Below are 18,260 nucleotides of genomic sequence, written 5' to 3'. Positions count from 1 at the left end.
GGGACAGGTGGAAGGAAGGAGCAATATGCTGAGTGGTGCCTTGCTCGTTCCTTCCGCCTATGCTCGTTTTTTTCACACAGTGTTAACATCAGTCATAGATGTATACGCCGGCGCTTTGTTTCAGCATATTTATTTATTTAATTATCTATTTATTTATGATTGCCCAGGGTCCACAAACAAGGACATTATATAGGGGAGATGTAAAATAAACAGAAAAACAAGATTATGAACACACAGGAGCAATACAATGGTACGCATAATTGAATTAGATCGAATAGCTTCAAATTTACTGTCCCTAGGTGCACTGACTCTTGGGTGCACAGCTATGGGAAAGTATGCGCGGCCATTCAAGATTTCAGAGCACAGTCAATGAAATTTACACAATAAGGAACGATCAAAACCTTCATATTCAACCAAAGCAGGCCCCATTGGATTTTCTTTTTTATTCTTAAATTAATTTTTATTCGCTAAGAATCAATTCTACCCCCTTTTCTTATTGTCAAACAATAATTCTGACAAAAAATCTTCTTATTAAACAAAAGGACAAATTATTCTCTTTTCATTATTTTAAATATTTTTTTCTAAGCTACCCGATTCTTGGCCAATCCCCCAGGGTGAGTGTCGGCCAAAATTTCAGTATCTACATCTACATCTGCAATTGTACAGTGTTTCTAATTATGCAATAATAGCTATACTACAAGTGGTAGCCACGAGAAGCAGTACGAACGGCAGCTCGCAATCAGGTATACAGATATTAAATCATAAGGGCCTTTCGTATAATATACGCTCGAAAACTGAGATATTGTGACGATATATGCTGCGACGCACTTTGGCGATAATTGTTAACCCGTCACGGTGGTCTATAGTGGTTATGGTGCTCGACTGATGACTCGAAGGTCGCTGATTTGGATCCTGGCCGCGGCGGTCGCATTTCGACGGATGCAATATGCTAGAGGCCCGCGCGCTTAGATTTCGATGCGCGTTTAAGAAGCGCGGGTGGTCGAAATTTCCGGAGCTCTCCACCACGGCGTCTCTCATCATTATATCGTGATTTCTACACGTTTTAAACCCCAACAGTTATCATTACAGCGATAATTCTTGGCCGGCAGTGCTCCCTAACCTTTCGATGAATTTGCACGTTTGATTACAACAGCAGCTGAAGTTCTTCGACCCTCTTCTCGACAACATGATGTCCATCGCCCCCGTGGAACGGTGGAGAAAGATAAGGCCATCGGCAAGCCCGGCGTTCACCACTGGGAAACTCCGCAGGGTGAGTAAAGATATGCGCTAGCAGCGCGAATAATCCTCCTGCCAAAGCAAACGTTTCCCCCCTTTCCCTCACCCTATCTTATCTGAGCACATGCTATTGTTCAGCCAAACGCCGCAAGGTTTAATTTTATCCTCTAAAGGGGGGGCGCTTCGCGCTCAAGATATGGCGGCAAAGTGGAAATAAAACATGGTCTTACCCAGTTTCAGTGGCAATGTTATTGTTGCCAAACTGTCATATAGACTTGAGCTTTCCAGCCCACTTCACAGAAAGAGAGAGAGAGACAAAAGGAAGGAAGACAGAGGTAGAAAGAATTGTACACGAATGTGGTGTTATTGCTATTGTTAAAAAGGGTTGGTGTAGACAATATGTGGGAAAGGAAACTCAAACGCGAACTCAAGAAATTACACCGCTCTGTCTGTATCGTCTAAAGCTCGCTAGCCGTAAAAACCGGATCATCATTCCGTCGCCGGGACTTACCCATTCCCGTTTAGACAAGGTATACCGATGAGTTAAAACGTTCACCGACGATTACGATACTTCCTAATGCGAATTCTGAGCGTAGCTTCGTGTTGGGGCAACACCAACTGTGTTTGAAGCTTTGGCTTTCCGCAGTCGTAGCAATGTAACATTCGTTACATATTGCCACAGAAACAGCCAGCGCTCGAGTGCTACGCGTTCGCTCTCTTTCGTCCTCGTTCGTTCTATCGGCGACGCCGCTCAACGCAGGAACGAGCGCCTAAGAGCTGGGCGCTAAAACGCCGGGCCTGCGCGGAACGCGCAGCACAGTCCCATCGAAAGCTGGTAGTGCGGCCTTTCTAGAGTCCGTTCTAAACTCTCTTGGGGCAACTAATACAAATACAGATGCAAAGTATCCACTACGCCATAAATCATTTTTTGTGAAGCAAGACAGCCCCCACCACGTCATTATTCGTTTTTCTGCGGATAAGCGAGGTACCCGCTACACATCTGTAAGACATTATGTGCACTTTCTTGATGCTGTATGTACTGATGACGATGAAGAATTTTGGCTGAGCACTTTGCAGTGGGTGGGAAGCCTTAAATCACACACACGTTGCGCAATTAGCATTGTGTGATAACTGGTTGTTATTTTATTCTTCTGCCACGCTATATTATATAGGTCAACGCGATTCTTTGCCCGATATGACGCCTGCATAGGCTCTTTTTGCGAATTGGTTTCAAGTACCAGCGTGGCTCTGTTTTTTTTTTTTCCAGACACCTTTTTCTTCCTTTATTACCGGTTTATTAACGTCGCAAAAAAAAAAAAAGAAGACAGTGTGGCTCTGTGGTAGAATACTCTACTGCCACGCAGAGGGCCCGGGTTTAAATCGCATTCGATCCTGCGAATTTTTTTTTCTCATTATGTTTCTCCACTGTTTGTTTCTCCACTGTCTACCGCTCAACGCAGGAGCGGGGGCCTAAGTGCTGCGCTCTAAAAGTCATGAAGCAGTCTGCCACGTTCCTGTGGAAACAAAGTAGATCCCATGACACAGAGTGGCCAGTATGAAACTACAGGAAAACGGCCGTTCCTTCACCCTCCCCCCCCCTTCTTATTATGTAATCTCATGAAGGCATTCGCAAGATGGCCGCTAGACAATGTTTTCGGTTGATATGGTTCGCATGCTGCGAAAATTGCAGGGGAATTTGAGGGCTCGTTTTTCTTTGTTGGACGCAACCTTAATGAGAACCAACCGACAATCAAGACGCAAGAGATATAGTGAATGACACAATCATTACTTCGCAGGCTGCGCTTGTCTCACGTGATTCGTCATCTTTAGTTTCACGCTATTCTCAGCATGACTCCACGTCAACGGGACGGGCACTTCTATAAACATTAATTGGTCGCTACTGCGATGTTTTTACACAGCCACATGATAGCACAGATACCTTTCACTCTGTTTCGAGTTCGCGCTTGCGCGTAACCTTGCTTGATACTTCGATGGCTAAGGAAAATCACATGTTTCAGATGAACGAGATGATCCAAGCCTGCGCCGAAATAACGTCAGAACACCTCAAGAACGCGGCTCAGCAGAAAAAAGACATTGACATCAAGCAGTAAGTGAAGAAATATGTTGGTGGATGTTTAAATATGGATGTTTAGATTTCCGTCTTTACAGTTACATTGAGCGGACAACCTAGCGGTTATTTACGCTGTGCAACAACCATTGGCAGGACGTTGACTGTGCCACACTGATTACTTCTTCCCAACTACTTTAAAAGCGACAGTACACCCCACAGGATATAGTGGCTTTATATTATGCACAAGTACGAGGGCTATTCAAAAAGTTAGGGCCGTTTGCTATTATTTAAATATTTACACATTAGAATGAAGATTTAATTGTGCAGCACCATCTGTTAATACTTCGCGAAGGTACTGCAGTTACTGTTCTGACTCAGTAATCGTCCTCTTGTCGGGGAATGCAAACGACAATGTCGGCGAAAATTGTTTCTCGCGCCATTTCTCGAGCCTGTGCGAGCTGTAATTCAATTTTTGCTTGCAAAAGAATCATCAGCTTCTCATATTTATGCGAAATTGTGCCTAGTTTATGGACATGAAGTGATGAGTGAAGGAAAGGTAATAAAATCGTGTCGAGACTTCACAAATGGCCGCACGAATGGGCACGACTAAGAGCGGAGTGGAAGGGCCAGAATCCAGACCAATGAAACTGTTCAACAAGTGGACCGGGCATTGCGATTAGGTCGACGACTGACACACTTAGTGGTCTGTCAGATGAATTTCCTCTTGCCAGCCGCACTACAATTTGCACGATTGTAACTGAAAAGCCCAGATATCTCAGTGTGTGAAAGGTGGGTACTAAAAATGCTTACCGGCCAACTCAAACAGCAAAGAATTCCCAGGCGGCGGAATTCTATGCAGAAGGACTAAAGAAACTGGTGCAGCGGTACGAAAAGTGCTTAGAATTGAACGGTGATTATGTAGAAAGGTGGAATAGTCTTGTGCTAAACTAAACCAGCTAATGAAAACTTTTACTAACGAATATTTATTTCTTGGGGGCCAAACGGCCCTTACTTTTTGTGTAACCCTCGTACACATCTGTAACTAATAGATTGAAGACGCTTCTCCACACACGGCGTTTCATTCTTTACTGGAAAAAGCGCGATGCATTTAACCATACATAAGGTTGCTCATTAGTGAAGCAATAACCTGTCAACAGCCACTGTTACTTATAGTTCTCACTTATGTAACCGAGCATGCTCTTTTGGGGATTCCTGCTCTTTCTAATAGACGGCAGTCTTATGAGGAGCAAAGATAAAAACTCCCTGTTACTTACGTTCAAATGAAATGTTGAAATACAACTGCACAGAAGTTCGAGTTTCCATTCCTGCCTTTCCTTTCTTCGTTAAACTGGTCACCAACTTTTTATTAGAGAAAGGTGAACGTACTGCACTCAAGATCAGAAATTAGTATGTTTTCAAGCTACGCAATATCGCTAAACGCTGTCGCACTGCAGGTTTTACAGCCACTATGCTCTGGATGTCATCGCGAGGTGCGCTTTCGGCACGAAGTTGGACTCTCACACCGATGCGACCAACGAATTCGTGACAAAAGCAAGGAAAGCGTTCTCCGGTGGAATTACCCTTCCTCTTGTATTGTTTTGTAAGTACATAATCTTTCAGACTCTTCTCATTACGACTTACGTACTCGCTATGAGGAGAGTATGGAGGGAAAATGCTCGCGTCATCTCATACCCGTGCGTGCATGTTTCTTTTACAGTTCTGTTACCTGGCCTAATGAAGGCCCTGCGAATAAAGCCGCTCAACTCGGATGCTTTTGAGTACTTCAAGGACGTTTCTCAGAGCATTATTCAAAAGAGGAAACAAAAACAATGCGTAAGTTCGGCTTGTTTGTAGTACTGAATGATCTTAACACACCTTGTGTGAAAGTGTTCGAAAGTGCCATGTAATCTCGCTTAGAAACTGGGGCCGATTGCACGCGACTTAACGTACGAAAGTGTTTTTTTTTTCTACGATTAGGGAGCCACGTCCAAAAATCATATGTTCAGTATCACTATTGCATGAAATACCCGCTTATGAACAAGTGAGTCAGGATGAGGGAAGGATGGTGCAGGCCGGTCATGAGGAGTGATCAGGACTGTAAGCGTGAAAGCCAAAGTTACGGTTATGCCACATTTACTGGAGACAGGAAAAACGGAAGGGTGCTGATCACTTAGTTCTAACCTTCCACGTTTCATTTTGCGCGTACAGTAGGCCTACTCGGTTGTTGCCTAAATCTCCTTGAACAACGCCTCCGTAGTAGCATGACCGAAAAATTGCTTTTAGAGCTATATACTACAACGGAAGTCCAACAGCAATTCGGCCTCATAACGAGTGGGAAAGACTACTTCGTGAGATCAGGGAGACATTTTGGTGGAATGCATGATAACGATGCCCAACTGCATATTTAAATACGATTTGGACAAAAAGACTAATCTGGTGGCCATGTTATTCACTCTTGTTAAAATACCGAGGGAAATGAATACTTTCATGCGAGTCTATGAAACTTGTAATTGCGACAACTTGTAACCCTTACATGGTAATTGACGGTGTTCGGAAATCCGATCTATTCGCCGGAAATCTGACGAACGTTTAGGATGACAGCGTTTTTAAGTTAACTAACCCCATACCTTATCTATTATTTTTATTATTTATTCCTTTAGCGCCAGGAAGACTTTCTGCAACTCATGATGGACGCTCGGGAAGGCGCCCTACAGGAAAGTGCCGAATCTAACCCCGGCAAAGAGTCCTCGGAAATCTTCAACCTCGACTCCGAGATCAAGAACGACATCGCTTGCGTCTCTAAGGGTGAGTGCTTCAACTCGAAACGTGACTTACAGGTTGTACTAAATGTACAGAATCGTAATATCTATTCGGCGCCGCATTACCTCGTCACCCGTCGTGACAGCTGATAGCGGCTAAGTTTTCGCGCTGCTAAGGACGAGGCTGCGGGCTCGGTTCCCGATCGCGGAGGTCGCATGATCAGGGACATCAGATTTCGGAGGCGACCATAATTCCTGACTTAGGAGTCTGGTAATGGCGCTCGAACATCGGCGTTGCCGTGTGCCCTGGTGTAGTCCTTGTGTTAACTATATATATTATATGTTTCGCGCGCTGCCGAAGCCGATCTCAGAGGCCACATATACGTGGCTTCTATTGAAAGAAGCGCGTTGTTCAGATCTGCTCTGCCAGATACCGCAAAGATCCCAGCTACTCATAACCTTTCAGTGAACTCAAATATTTGAGTTCACTGCCGTGATCGTTTACCGACCACCCTCGGGGTGTAAAGCAAAATTCATTAAATTCATTGAGGACGTTTTCGTGTACTTGTGTCCTACTGGCTTTCCATTTGTGATAATGGGTGATGTAAACATCGATATGCTGTCTCAGGATGCAATTTCACGGCAGTTAATAGCGCTGGCAAATTCATTTGCCTGTAATAACGTAATTTCTAAGGCAACCCGACTAACTGCACAGTCTGCAACACTACTTGATATATGTTTTACGAACACACCCCCACCGTCTTGCGTTGCTGGATCGCTGGCAGTAGATATAAGCGATCATCTGCCGATCTTTTGCACCATTCCTTCTTCCAATTGTGCTTGCAAAAGCAATGAAAAAGTACGGTGTCGCCAGATCAACGCTAAGACGCTTGGAATCTTCCGGCATCGTGTTATCGCGACAGACTGGAACCACGTGTTACAAGAAAGGGATGCTAACTCGGCATACAAGCTATTCATTGATAAACTTATACATTGTTATGATGAAGCTTTCCCGGTGTCGGTGAAGAACGCAAAACGCCAGAAAATTAGAAAACCTTGGATAAATAATGCGCTATTTAAAAAAATTACAAAGAAGAACAACATGTACCATGCATTTATAAAGACACGAGATATCAAATTACTAAGCGAGTTCAAAAAATACAGAAACCATCTAAATGGTGAAATAAGGCGCGCTAAATTCAGGTATTATGAGAATTTATTTAGTAGAATAAGTGATAATCCGAGCAAAATTTGGAACGAGATTAGAAATCTTTCTGGTCAAATAAAACAAAGCCACATTCCTAGGGTTCTGGATAACTCTAGTGGTCTTGGTTACCGAGATGTGGCAACGGCAATGAATGACTACTTCATAAAAGTTGTGATTTCGATGAAGTGAGGTATGACGAGGATCCACAATTGCCTGTAAATGACCGTCGCTTATCTAACTCCATAGTTCTGCACACTATCTCATGCCATGAAACCGAAGAATTAATAACTAAGATTAAAAACAATTGCGCAGCAGGTTATGATGATATTAAACCTATACCAATAAAATACGTCGCTGATGTTATATCACCTGCGTTGTCACATATTATTAATTTAACTCTTGTTACCGGCGTCTTTCCCGATGAATTAAAAATAGCTCGCGTGTGCCCGGTTTTCAAGGGTGGTAATGACCAAGAGATTGGAAACTACCGACCAATATCGGTACTACCGATTCTGTCAAAAGTTTTTGAAAGTGCTATTAATATTAGATTACAAAAATTTTTTGCGAAGTACAATGTAATAAGTGATGCCCAATTTGGCTTTCAAAAATGTAAATCCACCGAGCTTGCATTACTTAATATAAAAAACGAGATCCTAACCAATTTTGAGAAAAAGCTATATACGCTTGGACTTTTTGTTGATTTCCGCAAAGCGTTCGACACCGTGCACCACAGTGTTCTTTTAGAAAAACTTAATAACTACGGTGTCCGTGGAGTTGCCAATAGGTTAATTCAAAATTATTTAACAGACCGCTATCAGTATGTCGCTATTAATCAAGAGATATCTCCCCGTGCGAGGGTCAACAAAGGTGTCCCACAAGGATCGATACTTGGTCCTTTATTGTTTATAGTTTATGTAAATGACTTGTGTGACATTCCGGATTCTCCTAAATTAATCATGTATGCTGACGACACTAATATTTTTTTTGCTGGTTCCTCGATCTCTGAACTTGAAAGGACTGTAAACGCATATCTAAATAAGTTGTCTTGCTGGCTTAAAGTAAACAAGTTGCGGCTAAACACGAGTAAAACTAAATATATGTTGTTTGCGCCCATCAATAAGCCACGGAATATAAAGCCAATAGTCTCCTTTGAGGGTCAGACCTTAGAACAAGTCAAGGTACAGAAATTCTTAGGTGTGTGGTTCCAGGAAGACCTTTCCTGGAATGAACATATAAATAAATTGGCAGCAGATCTAAGTAGAAGTGTTGGATGCATGTACAAACTATGTCCATTATTACCACTTTGGCTAAAGAAAGCATTATATTATACACTGTTATATTCCAGGCTAAGTTATTGTGTCTTGTGTTGGGGAACAACGACAGCACAAAACTATAAGACATTACTTACACTTCAAAAGAAGGTACTACGAATGTTCGAGGGATATTACGGTCAACCGCAAGGACTTAGCGCACGTCCGTTATTCTCTAAATATCTCATATTACAAGCAAACCAAATATATTATTATAAGTTATTATTGTATATCCAAAATAATAAACTATACCCCATGTACGATTCTTCTCGATGTGCTGAGTACTGTCTCCGTACACATAGTATACGAACTCCGCAAATTAGAACAACCTATGGTCAACAACATATTGATTATCAAATACCGAGTGTCCTCAACAAACTTAATGACATAGTTGACCTAAATAAGAAAACTTCCAAAAATAAGTTTAAGGAAATTCTCCTTTATAATGGCATTGTATACGCATAATACAGACATTTGGATTATTCATTACTTTATATGTCCCAACTGCTTAGAGTACAGTTACACTCTTTGTCTCCTTTTGTTTGTTTTTTTTTGTTTGTTTGTTCAAGCTGCTTAGGAATGTGTATCTGCAGACGCTTTCTTTACGTCACGTATTGCATATATTGCGATAACGATGTGTTTTTAGGTACTTCAGTACTATTTACTGTCCTGTTCCTTTTTATGTTTGTGATGGTTATATGTTTGATCAGAATTTGCAAACTGTATTTGTATAAAATGATGTTCTCTAATTGTGTCTAAGTTGTGTATGACATGTTATAATAGTTTTTATTTTATGTTATTATTATTTCTTTTGCCAGACTGTATTTCGGAGCAAAAGCCTCCGTCAGGCTAGGTAGCCTTTTGCTTTTGCTTCGTTTTTTCTGTTGTACGTACAGAAATAAAACAAATCTCAAATCTCAAATCTCTCAATCTCAAATATTTTAATTAATTATCCGGAAAGCAATTCGTACTTATGTAAAGTCATGCTTCAATATCATATATGTATCTAACGTAGCCCTTAACGTGAACCAAAACCACCGATTTTTAGGAGACTTTTTATGAGTATTCTTAAAACCGGAAGTAAGTACTCGACCGGATATGCTTTGACAATGCAAATGAGTTCTGCGGAATCCTGCAAGGTGGCGGAAGGGTCAAGAAAGGGAAAATAAACAACCACCCGTTTGTAGCACGAAGCGACAAGGAAAGCCATACCGATTTCTCAGAAAGAAAGCTTCTTAGTTGCCGAAAAATTCGTCTTGGTCCGGCGTTCGAATCCGGGACCAACGCCTTTGCGGGGCGGTCGCTCTACCAGTTGAGCTAACCTGGAAGCTAGCAACTGGCAGCACGAGTGCGAATCCATCGACAACTCCAAGCACACACATAGTAATGTATTACTATGTGTTACTATGGTAACGCATTACTCTGTATTACTCTGCATCACTATGTGTCCATACACTTCGAGTTGTCCATGAATTCGCCCTCGCGCTCCCAGTTGCTAGCTTCCTGGTTAGCTCAATTGGTAGAGCGACCACCCCGGAAAGTCGCTGGTCCCGGGTTCGAACCCCGGACCAGGAGAAATTTTAACACGAGTGTTTTATGCCGGGGTCCACCACGGCTCCACTGACGTATTTCGGTCACGGATATGACGTTGTAAAATATAAGGACTAACAGATGGCAAAGAAAAAAAACTACGAGAAGTTCCGTCACCGAGAGTCGAACTTAGACCCCTCGCTCCGCAGCGCGCGGCGCGAAACGATTAAGGCCGAACCATATAGAGCGTTTTTACCGGCGTTTGCCCGGCGTTTCGTACGCCGGCGTCCCTCGACGTCGACGCTACCGGTGACGGTGGCCGAAACGTCCACCTCTGGACAGTCCAGACATCACGGGCGGCAGCGTCGACGCCGGAAGCAGTTCGATGGACGCAGAACCAATCCGCGTGCGGCTGGCAGCGACTTCCGCTACGTAACGGCCTCGTTGCTGCTGCCAAAATGGCTGCCGCCCGCCTCGAACCTATTAAGTCGTCGTCGTGCGCTATGTGGCCCTTAAGTTCTCAACTGATGCTTGTATTTGACTTAGCTTGTTCCCTAGAAGCTTCGGCAGCAAAGCGCTCGTGATATCTTAGAACTCTTTCCGAGAGCCGTACTCAAGTTCATCGGTAGGCTTAGCAGGAATGAGTGTATTGGCCGAATACGTGGCCTCAAAGATGTGCGGCCGCTTCAAGCTCAGAGGCCATATATTACAAGTTTGTGGTTCTTCTCAATGTCAATAGCTGGCGCTACAAGTCAAAAAAAAAAAAGATAGACTTTTCGGCGGCACTGTGACTCGTTTTTTGCACCACAGAACTGCAAATGAGACATAAAAGCTATAATCAGGAATATATCTTGTTGGTCCATTGACGGAAACTGTACACTGTTTTACGAGGTGTCAGGTTCATTCCCTCTGGTCACACTGTGCGACGCTGAGTTAACGCTCCTCATATGGTTTGCCGCCCTCTCTGACGGCGTTGATGCGACGACGCCGAGGGACGCAACATCAGAAAACGCCGGCTGAAACGCTCTATATGGTTCGGTCTTTAGGCCACAGACGGCACGTTCTTCGCCATGCTAACGGCGAGCTATTTATATACACCATTTGCCGGTGGCGGTACTCAGAGACCGGTGGTACATCAGCGTGTTTTTGTTATCACTAGCGAGATGGCGCGAAGGGCTCGAAGAGCGTAAAGCCTTTAGAAGAGCGCGCTTTAAAGATCGACGTCAGGATGAGTGTGCGATCGTCAGGATGAGTGCGCGCCTCTACAGGGCGTGGTCGCTCGTGCACGCGCTAATCTCTTGATCGCGGTGGTTTGTACGTCTTGTGCTGTCACAACAAGTTTGTGTTGAGAGCACGAAGGTCACTACTCTCACGCAGCGGCCGCTTTTGCGAAAGGAGCGCGCTGCTCACATGAAAATGTTACAACTGTGACAGTTCGCGCTCACCCTGCGTATGTTCGCTGCATGCGTCCTTTCTGCTTGAGCAGCGGGTTGTAAGTTGCGAGCTGCTTGCCGTTCTTCGAGTGGCATTACAATTTGTTGCTATAGCATTCATTCCTTCGCCGTGTGGGCGAAAGAATGCCCAACAAACGCTCAACTACGTCTGTGAAGTCACGTTTCACTTTCGTGTTATACCGATTCCCATGACAAAGGGATCAGCCCTTTTTTTTTTCGGCAACTGAGAAGCTTTCATTCTGAGAAATACGTATGGATCTCCTCGCGCATTCATGCTTCAAACGAGTGGTTGCCTATTTTCCCTTTCAGGATTTAGTTGGAAGAGAAAAAAAGGGAGTGTCTCTAGGCGCTCGCGCCACTAAAGTATGCATAATACGTGCGATCCGTTGGTGTTCGTTGCTGATGGAAAAGTTGACATCTTCTCATGTTCCCTTTCTATTTCTAGCATTGTCTGAAGACGAAGCGTTGGCTCAGTGCGTGCTGTTCTTCCTCGCTGGTCAAGACACGACATCTTCTGTCATCTCGTTCGCCGTCTACTCGTTGGCACTGAACCCCGAAGTACAGGCCAAGCTTCGCAAGGAAGTCGACGAATGCTTTGCTACGCATGTAAGTACCTCTGCTTAAACCTTACACAACATAGAGTCTATGTCACTAGTCTCCAGAGAAATGGTCTAAAGAGAAAGGTTGGACGCAGTTTGTTCAATGCCAGTCAATTTGCGGGAATGTCGGTAATGTTCAATGTTAGGCAATGTTCGCAGGCGCCCAGAACTCATGAGTGCTTTTGTTGTCCGCGTGATTTGCTTGCTTTGTTCGTATTTTATGTTTTGAAGGGGTAATAAAAGCAGTGACAAATTAAAACTACGTGCTTTCTTGCAAGATCAGCTTCCGGTAATAAGTACATTTATCCGTTAGCGTGTTCGTACTTGACAGAATATCAATATCATTTAATTTGCGCTGTGCAAACATGTCGTACATTCTCGTACATTATCGTACATTATCGGCAGCGATTCTATCCATTATTTTTTTGCCTGTAGAAGCATTGTGTAAAAAGACAAGCTTTTGTTCAATACTCAAGCGTCCTATATTTATACTTGCAGGGAAAGGAGCCAAGCCTCGATGCGATTTCTAAGTTGCCGTATTTGCATTGCGTTGTGTCGGAGACCTTGAGGATGTATCCACCAGCTCCACGGTAAGTTCAGCTCAGCAGCAAATAAGCGCAGTCGCTAGAGTTCCTCTAGAAATTTTTAAAATTAGCACACGCACGTTGTAATCGTTACAAAACATGTGCGCTACTACAAGAACACGGACTAATCGTTTGTAAGTGATTAGTTTTGCGAGCATTATTGCGTACATGCCACTTGCAGCTTGTTAGCAAATCGTATCTTTGAAAATAGTGTCACTTTCGAAAAGAATAATAATAATTGTTGGGATTTTCTGCCCCAAAACCACGATATGATTATGAGGGACGCCGTAGTGGAGGGCTCCGGAAATTTTGAATATCTGGTGTTCTTTAACGTGCACCTACGTCTAAGTACACCAGCTTCTAGCATTTCGCCTCTATTGAAATGCGGTCGCAACAGCCGGGATTCGATCCCGCGACCTTCGGGTTAGCAGTCGAGCCCCAAAACCGCTAGACCACTGTGGTGGATAACGGCAGTGGTAAGTGTGGGCTTCGCGGAAACACGAAAGAAAAAAGTTATATTCCGTTGAGCTATAGAGCTGGCGTAGACCTTTGAGAATCGCATGGACCTCGGTCACAATAGGGATCAATGTCTGAATCACAGTAACAGCAACAGCAACAATGTGGCGATGAACAATAAACTTGTGAATTGAAATATTTGCTTACTCTTGATATTGATGTTTTTCTTCTTCGGCAGCCTCGAGAGGTCCGCCCTCGAAGACTACGTTCTCGGTGACTCGGGCATCCGGGTACCCAAGGGTTGCGTCGTAGGAGTACCAGTGTACGCTATGCATTATGACCCAGAGTTCTTTCCGAATCCGGAGAAGTTCGACCCCGACAGGTGAGGGTGTCTGTTTACGCAGGCTTTGTTCACGCTTACTAAAATACATTAAATAATTGTGTTAATAACAAAAATTAGGATTCCGTCCCATAAGCGAAGATCGAAGCGAAGATGTAACGATTACACTAGGTCAGGCATGCACACGCATGCCTGACCTAGTGTTTCTGTTTTCTTTCTTTCTTTCTTTCTTTCTTTCTTTCTTTCTTTCTTTCTTTCTTTCTTTCTTTCTTTCTTTCTTTCTTTCTTTCTTTCTTTCTTTCTTTCTTTCTTTCTTTCTTTCTTTCTTTCGAATTACGCAACGCTCCCTTTTCTTCATGCCGGGAATTGGGAGCTTCACCAACGTGCTTTGCAGCGCAACACCTTTGTTGCTACAAGCAACAACGACGGTCATGCGCGAAACAATGAAATGCAACAGTGAAAGCAACAATGAAACGACAAGTGACCTCGATGAAAGATCACATTGCCATATCAGAAACGGCTCATATCCGACAAGCCCACTATCGAGAGAGCATCGATATTGGAAAACGGCGCGCAGAAATACGCATGTGTGACCGGCGCGCCTTCGAGGACCTCATTTGTGTACACCCGCATTTCTGTACACTCGCCGGCTCTGGGTTTTTCGCGAACTATGCCGCCACCGCTACCGCCGTTGCCATCGAAATCTGTAACTCACAGAAGCGTCACTTGAAAATAATGACTATTGGTGGGCTTTTACGTGTTAAAACCACGATGTGATTATGAGGCGCACCGTAGTGGAGGGCTCTGAAAATTTTGACCACCTGGGGTTCTTTAACGTGCACCTAAATCTAAGTACAGGGGCCTCTATCCTTTCGCATCCACCAAAATGCGACCCCTGCGGCCGGGATCGATCTGGCGGATTTCAGGTCAGCAGCCAAGCACGGTAACTGTGTTATGACGTTGCAATAGAATAAATTTGTCACTCACTCGCTGACTCACTTTGCGATAAAAGCCAAACACATGCAGTGAAGGATGAAAGCAATGCTTTGACGCAGGTGAAAGCGTTTTTAAAATATAGAATGCGTACTTTGGCTGCTCGCACTTACGTCACTTAACGAGCGATAACGTTATTCACTTATAGCTTTCAGGTTGTCGCACATTTCGCGTGCACAGTATTGAAGCTCCAATCACGGGTTTTCAAAGTGCCAAGGAGTTGAAGTTTATGGTACGGTTTTTACTTTCTTTTTTACTTTCACTTATTCTCTATAAAATTGTGCTTTAGAAAGAGGGGCTGTAGAAGTGTACAGCAGTGCACCGCAGAGAATGAGCTCTGAATTAATCTTGCGCACTTCAGTTTCAACAGAGCCTGTTCAAGTGCATTTCCGCAAAGCTCAAATGGAACGCGTCAAACACAATGCTGCCATAGTATTTTTATTGCGATAGCAATTCTATGGACACTCTAGCCGCATTTTTGCCGTCGCCGTCATGTTCCGTGTAGAGTCCAAATGCATTACAACGCCCCGCGCGGCGTATGTTCTGTGCGCGAGTGAAAGCGTGCGAAGGCTGCCGCCGGTCGCGTATCAAGCAGCGATGAAACGCGCCGGCCGTCTCCGTCACGCGGAGGCGCGTGGAGTGATGCCGGAGGAGGAAGGGGGATGGGCGTCGTTCCAGCAGCAAGTGCGAACTTTGTTCAAACGAGCGCGGTCGCGCGTGCTATCTCGAAGGAGGTCAGCAGACTGCTCTTACATATGGGCTGTTCTCTCACCGCTTTGAGCTGAAGCGATAGACAACACGAAGGACGCTTCTTTCGCTTGAGCGGCCGTATTCTCTTATGCCAGCGCTTTCTAGAGTTACGGCAGATCGGATGCTAAATGGGTAGCTGCTAGCCCTACTTCATATACATACGTATTTATTCGTATTCATACTCCTTCGTATACATCGCCTTCATCGTTCGCCCTTGCAGCGAAACCATAACTTTTCTTTCGTACCATGCCCAACGCATGCAGTCGCGGCTGTTTGTAAATGAATCCGCGACATCATGCGTCGCCGCAGAAGTTCACAGTCACTGAACGAATGAAGTACAACCTGTTGCCCAATGCCCTTCAAGCTTGCTCATGAGGCTATTTCCTTACACGCAGATTCAGCGAAGAAAACGTCGGTTCCATACGTCCGTACACCTACCTGCCTTTCGGAGCCGGGCCCCGAAATTGCATAGGCATGCGGTTCGCCTTGCAGGCTGTCAAGTTATCGCTCCTCCATTCTGTACACAGCGTGCAGTTCGTGCCCACGGAGAAAACAGACGTAAGTTTTATTTCCACATGGACCTCATGGAAAAGATTTGGCTGTTACTTCGAGGCGATTTTACTGATTGCGGTTGTGTTGACTGAAAGCTTGGCTATATTCAAGATTAAAAACCGCGAATTTATACTGAGTTAACGGTTCGCACGTAAGCTGTGTACGTAGATCAGGCGATAATGATTGTGTAAGCAAAATATATAGCAAGCACGAGCACACTTGTCTTTAAAGCTTAAAAATAAACCAAAACGCTCCTAATTTCTCAAAGGCAGCCGGTCTTCTCGACAGGAAAGATGGCGTCATAGGGCACATATGAAGTCACGGTTACCAACCCAAGTGCATAAATAGCCAGTTACGACGCTAAGATGCACGGACATTCTCGTGACACGCAGGGCGAGCCGAATCGCCAATTGATGAGCGGTGTACTCGAAGAAGCAAACGGAAACGAATAAGAAATGAAGGGTATACGTCATCGCGACAGGAACCTGACTACCGAAGGCGTGTCTAACGACGTTGCTCGGATTGTAGACGCTTTACCGTTTAGCCTTTCGTGTTTTCTGTTTTCCACGCTTTGACGTGAATTGCACTTGCAGCAGTGACCTTCAGTTTCAGACATGTCGCTGTGGGCTAGCAGGTAAAAACACCCCGAATTTACTGAGCGAAACCAAAGCGCTGGACTTCAGGGAGAATGAGAACGCAAAGACAAGCTAACAACTGCTCATCTTTCAGAAAGAGACAGATAGAAATACATGAAACCAACGCGCATGCGCAAAGCGGTCCTCTTAAGGATACCTTGATGCGTTTTCGCGGGGTCGCTTGTTGGACTTCGGCCATTAATACAGAAGCGCCTTTGCTAGAGGGTTCATGCCCTCTTTTGCAACCCAGTTGCGGAATACACTCACCGCTGAACGCGCTCGGCACATATTACGACTCCTGAAATATATATACGCCTTGACGCGCACCACTCATTGAATAAAGCGAGTAGCTTTCTCAATACGTTAAGCTATTTCCTCACAATCACCATTGACGGTTTCTACAAGATTCTTTTCCTTTTGTCATTCGCAGGTGCCGCTCAAATTCGCCATTGGCCTGGGCATTCTGAATACCAAGAACATCACCGTGGGCATCAGAGAAAGGCCCGAGCGATGATGTTGGACGATTATGTTACACGCGAAGTTATCATTGCATTGTACAGTATCATCCGCATGTACATTCTTTCAGACTAACTTATTCCTTGATGCCTGTACATATCATTTCAAAGGAAAACTTCTGTGTACATAAGTCACGCTTTGTTTCCTTTAACTGTGTTATACAATTTTTAATAAACATTGTTTTGCACCGAGTATCTCGCTCAGACATATGAAAACACATAGACGTTTCGAACATTTCTGGTATGCATTTGTCAATGTAGGATCGCAAAAGACGAGACTGGGGGACTCGAAGGGTCAGTTCAAGACGAAAAGCCAAAGGCCGTGTTCTTAGATTTAGGTGCACGTTAAAGAACCCCACGTGGTTGAAATTTCCGGAGCCGCCACTACGGCGTCCCTCATAATCATATCCTGGTTTTGCGACTCTAAACCCAAATATTATAATATGCAAAACAAAACAAAACTAAGATAACTTAAAACAGCTTAGCATAGCGGTTCCAAGCCGAAGGTACAGCGTAGCCGGGTGGCCTTATTTCTTCTTAAGACGAAAGCCTTAGATGCCTCATCAAGCGCGAATTTGACCGTCGGCGTACCTAGAGTAGGCTGCACGCGGGCAACATTGGCGGCGGCGGCCATTTCCCTTCCGGAACGTCCGGCGCGTTGGTAGCGTGTGTTGAGAAGTGACCGATCTTTTTGCCTCGATGCCCTGTACCGCTCGGCATAACTGCAATATCTGTGTGTGTGTGTTTCTTCAAAAGGATATCAGAAGTGATTTCGAGTCATCGACAGTCATGAATCGACTGCGCAGTAAGCGGTGTAGCTAATGAAACGTGCGTCGAATGTTGCCATGTGCTCGCGAACTCTCTTCGTGGCTTCATCGTCTCTTTTCGTTTCACGGCCGGGTGTGTTCGCAAGGTCCGGAGCTGCAGACATAGGTGCATTAGCGTAATGACCGTGCGAGATGCCATTTACTTTGAAATTTGGTGAATGTTGACTGTTTGCGCTAGCTTTGTAGTCGATTTTCAGGTTCACTTCATAGCGCATTCGAAAACATTATCGAACATCGAGAATATTCAGCATGCGTCCTTCGACTGATCGCTGACGCATACCTTACTTGCGCGCAATCATTTAAGGCCTTACTGAACTTTTTGCGTGCCAGTGGCCTATTGAATAGGCTTTAGTACTCCCGCTTACAGCTTCCTTTTGTTTATATCTTTTTTTATCCGCGCGCTGCTCTTCTCTCCGCGGTCCTTTCCATCCTTCTTCCCCTT

At 44.5% G+C, this 18,260-nt stretch overlaps 2 protein-coding genes across 2 annotated transcripts in view; both read left to right on the top strand.

The window, feature by feature from the left end:
* The window catches only part of LOC119393983 (ubiquitin-conjugating enzyme E2 Z), a gene marked incomplete in the record, with an annotated part of 162,269 nt that overhangs the window by 9,414 nt on the left and 134,595 nt on the right, over positions 1 to 18,260 (top strand).
* On the top strand, positions 1,138 to 17,052 carry LOC119393981 (cytochrome P450 3A16-like). The gene is made up of 10 exons (XM_037661193.2): positions 1,138 to 1,270; positions 3,255 to 3,343; positions 4,762 to 4,907; positions 5,025 to 5,140; positions 5,968 to 6,112; positions 12,013 to 12,173; positions 12,665 to 12,756; positions 13,445 to 13,588; positions 15,685 to 15,847; positions 16,907 to 17,052. The coding sequence occupies exons 1-10, from the start codon at positions 1,187 to 1,189 to the stop codon at positions 16,988 to 16,990; spliced, it is 1,224 nt and encodes a 407-aa protein (XP_037517121.1). The 5' UTR covers positions 1,138 to 1,186; the 3' UTR covers positions 16,991 to 17,052.

The sequence above is a fragment of the Rhipicephalus sanguineus genome, chromosome 5 (genome assembly GCF_013339695.2).
Source record: "Rhipicephalus sanguineus isolate Rsan-2018 chromosome 5, BIME_Rsan_1.4, whole genome shotgun sequence".
Classification (NCBI taxonomy): Eukaryota; Metazoa; Arthropoda; class Arachnida; order Ixodida; family Ixodidae; genus Rhipicephalus; species Rhipicephalus sanguineus.
Note: the sequence above shows the minus strand (reverse complement) of the source record. Positions and strands in the feature narration are given on the sequence as shown.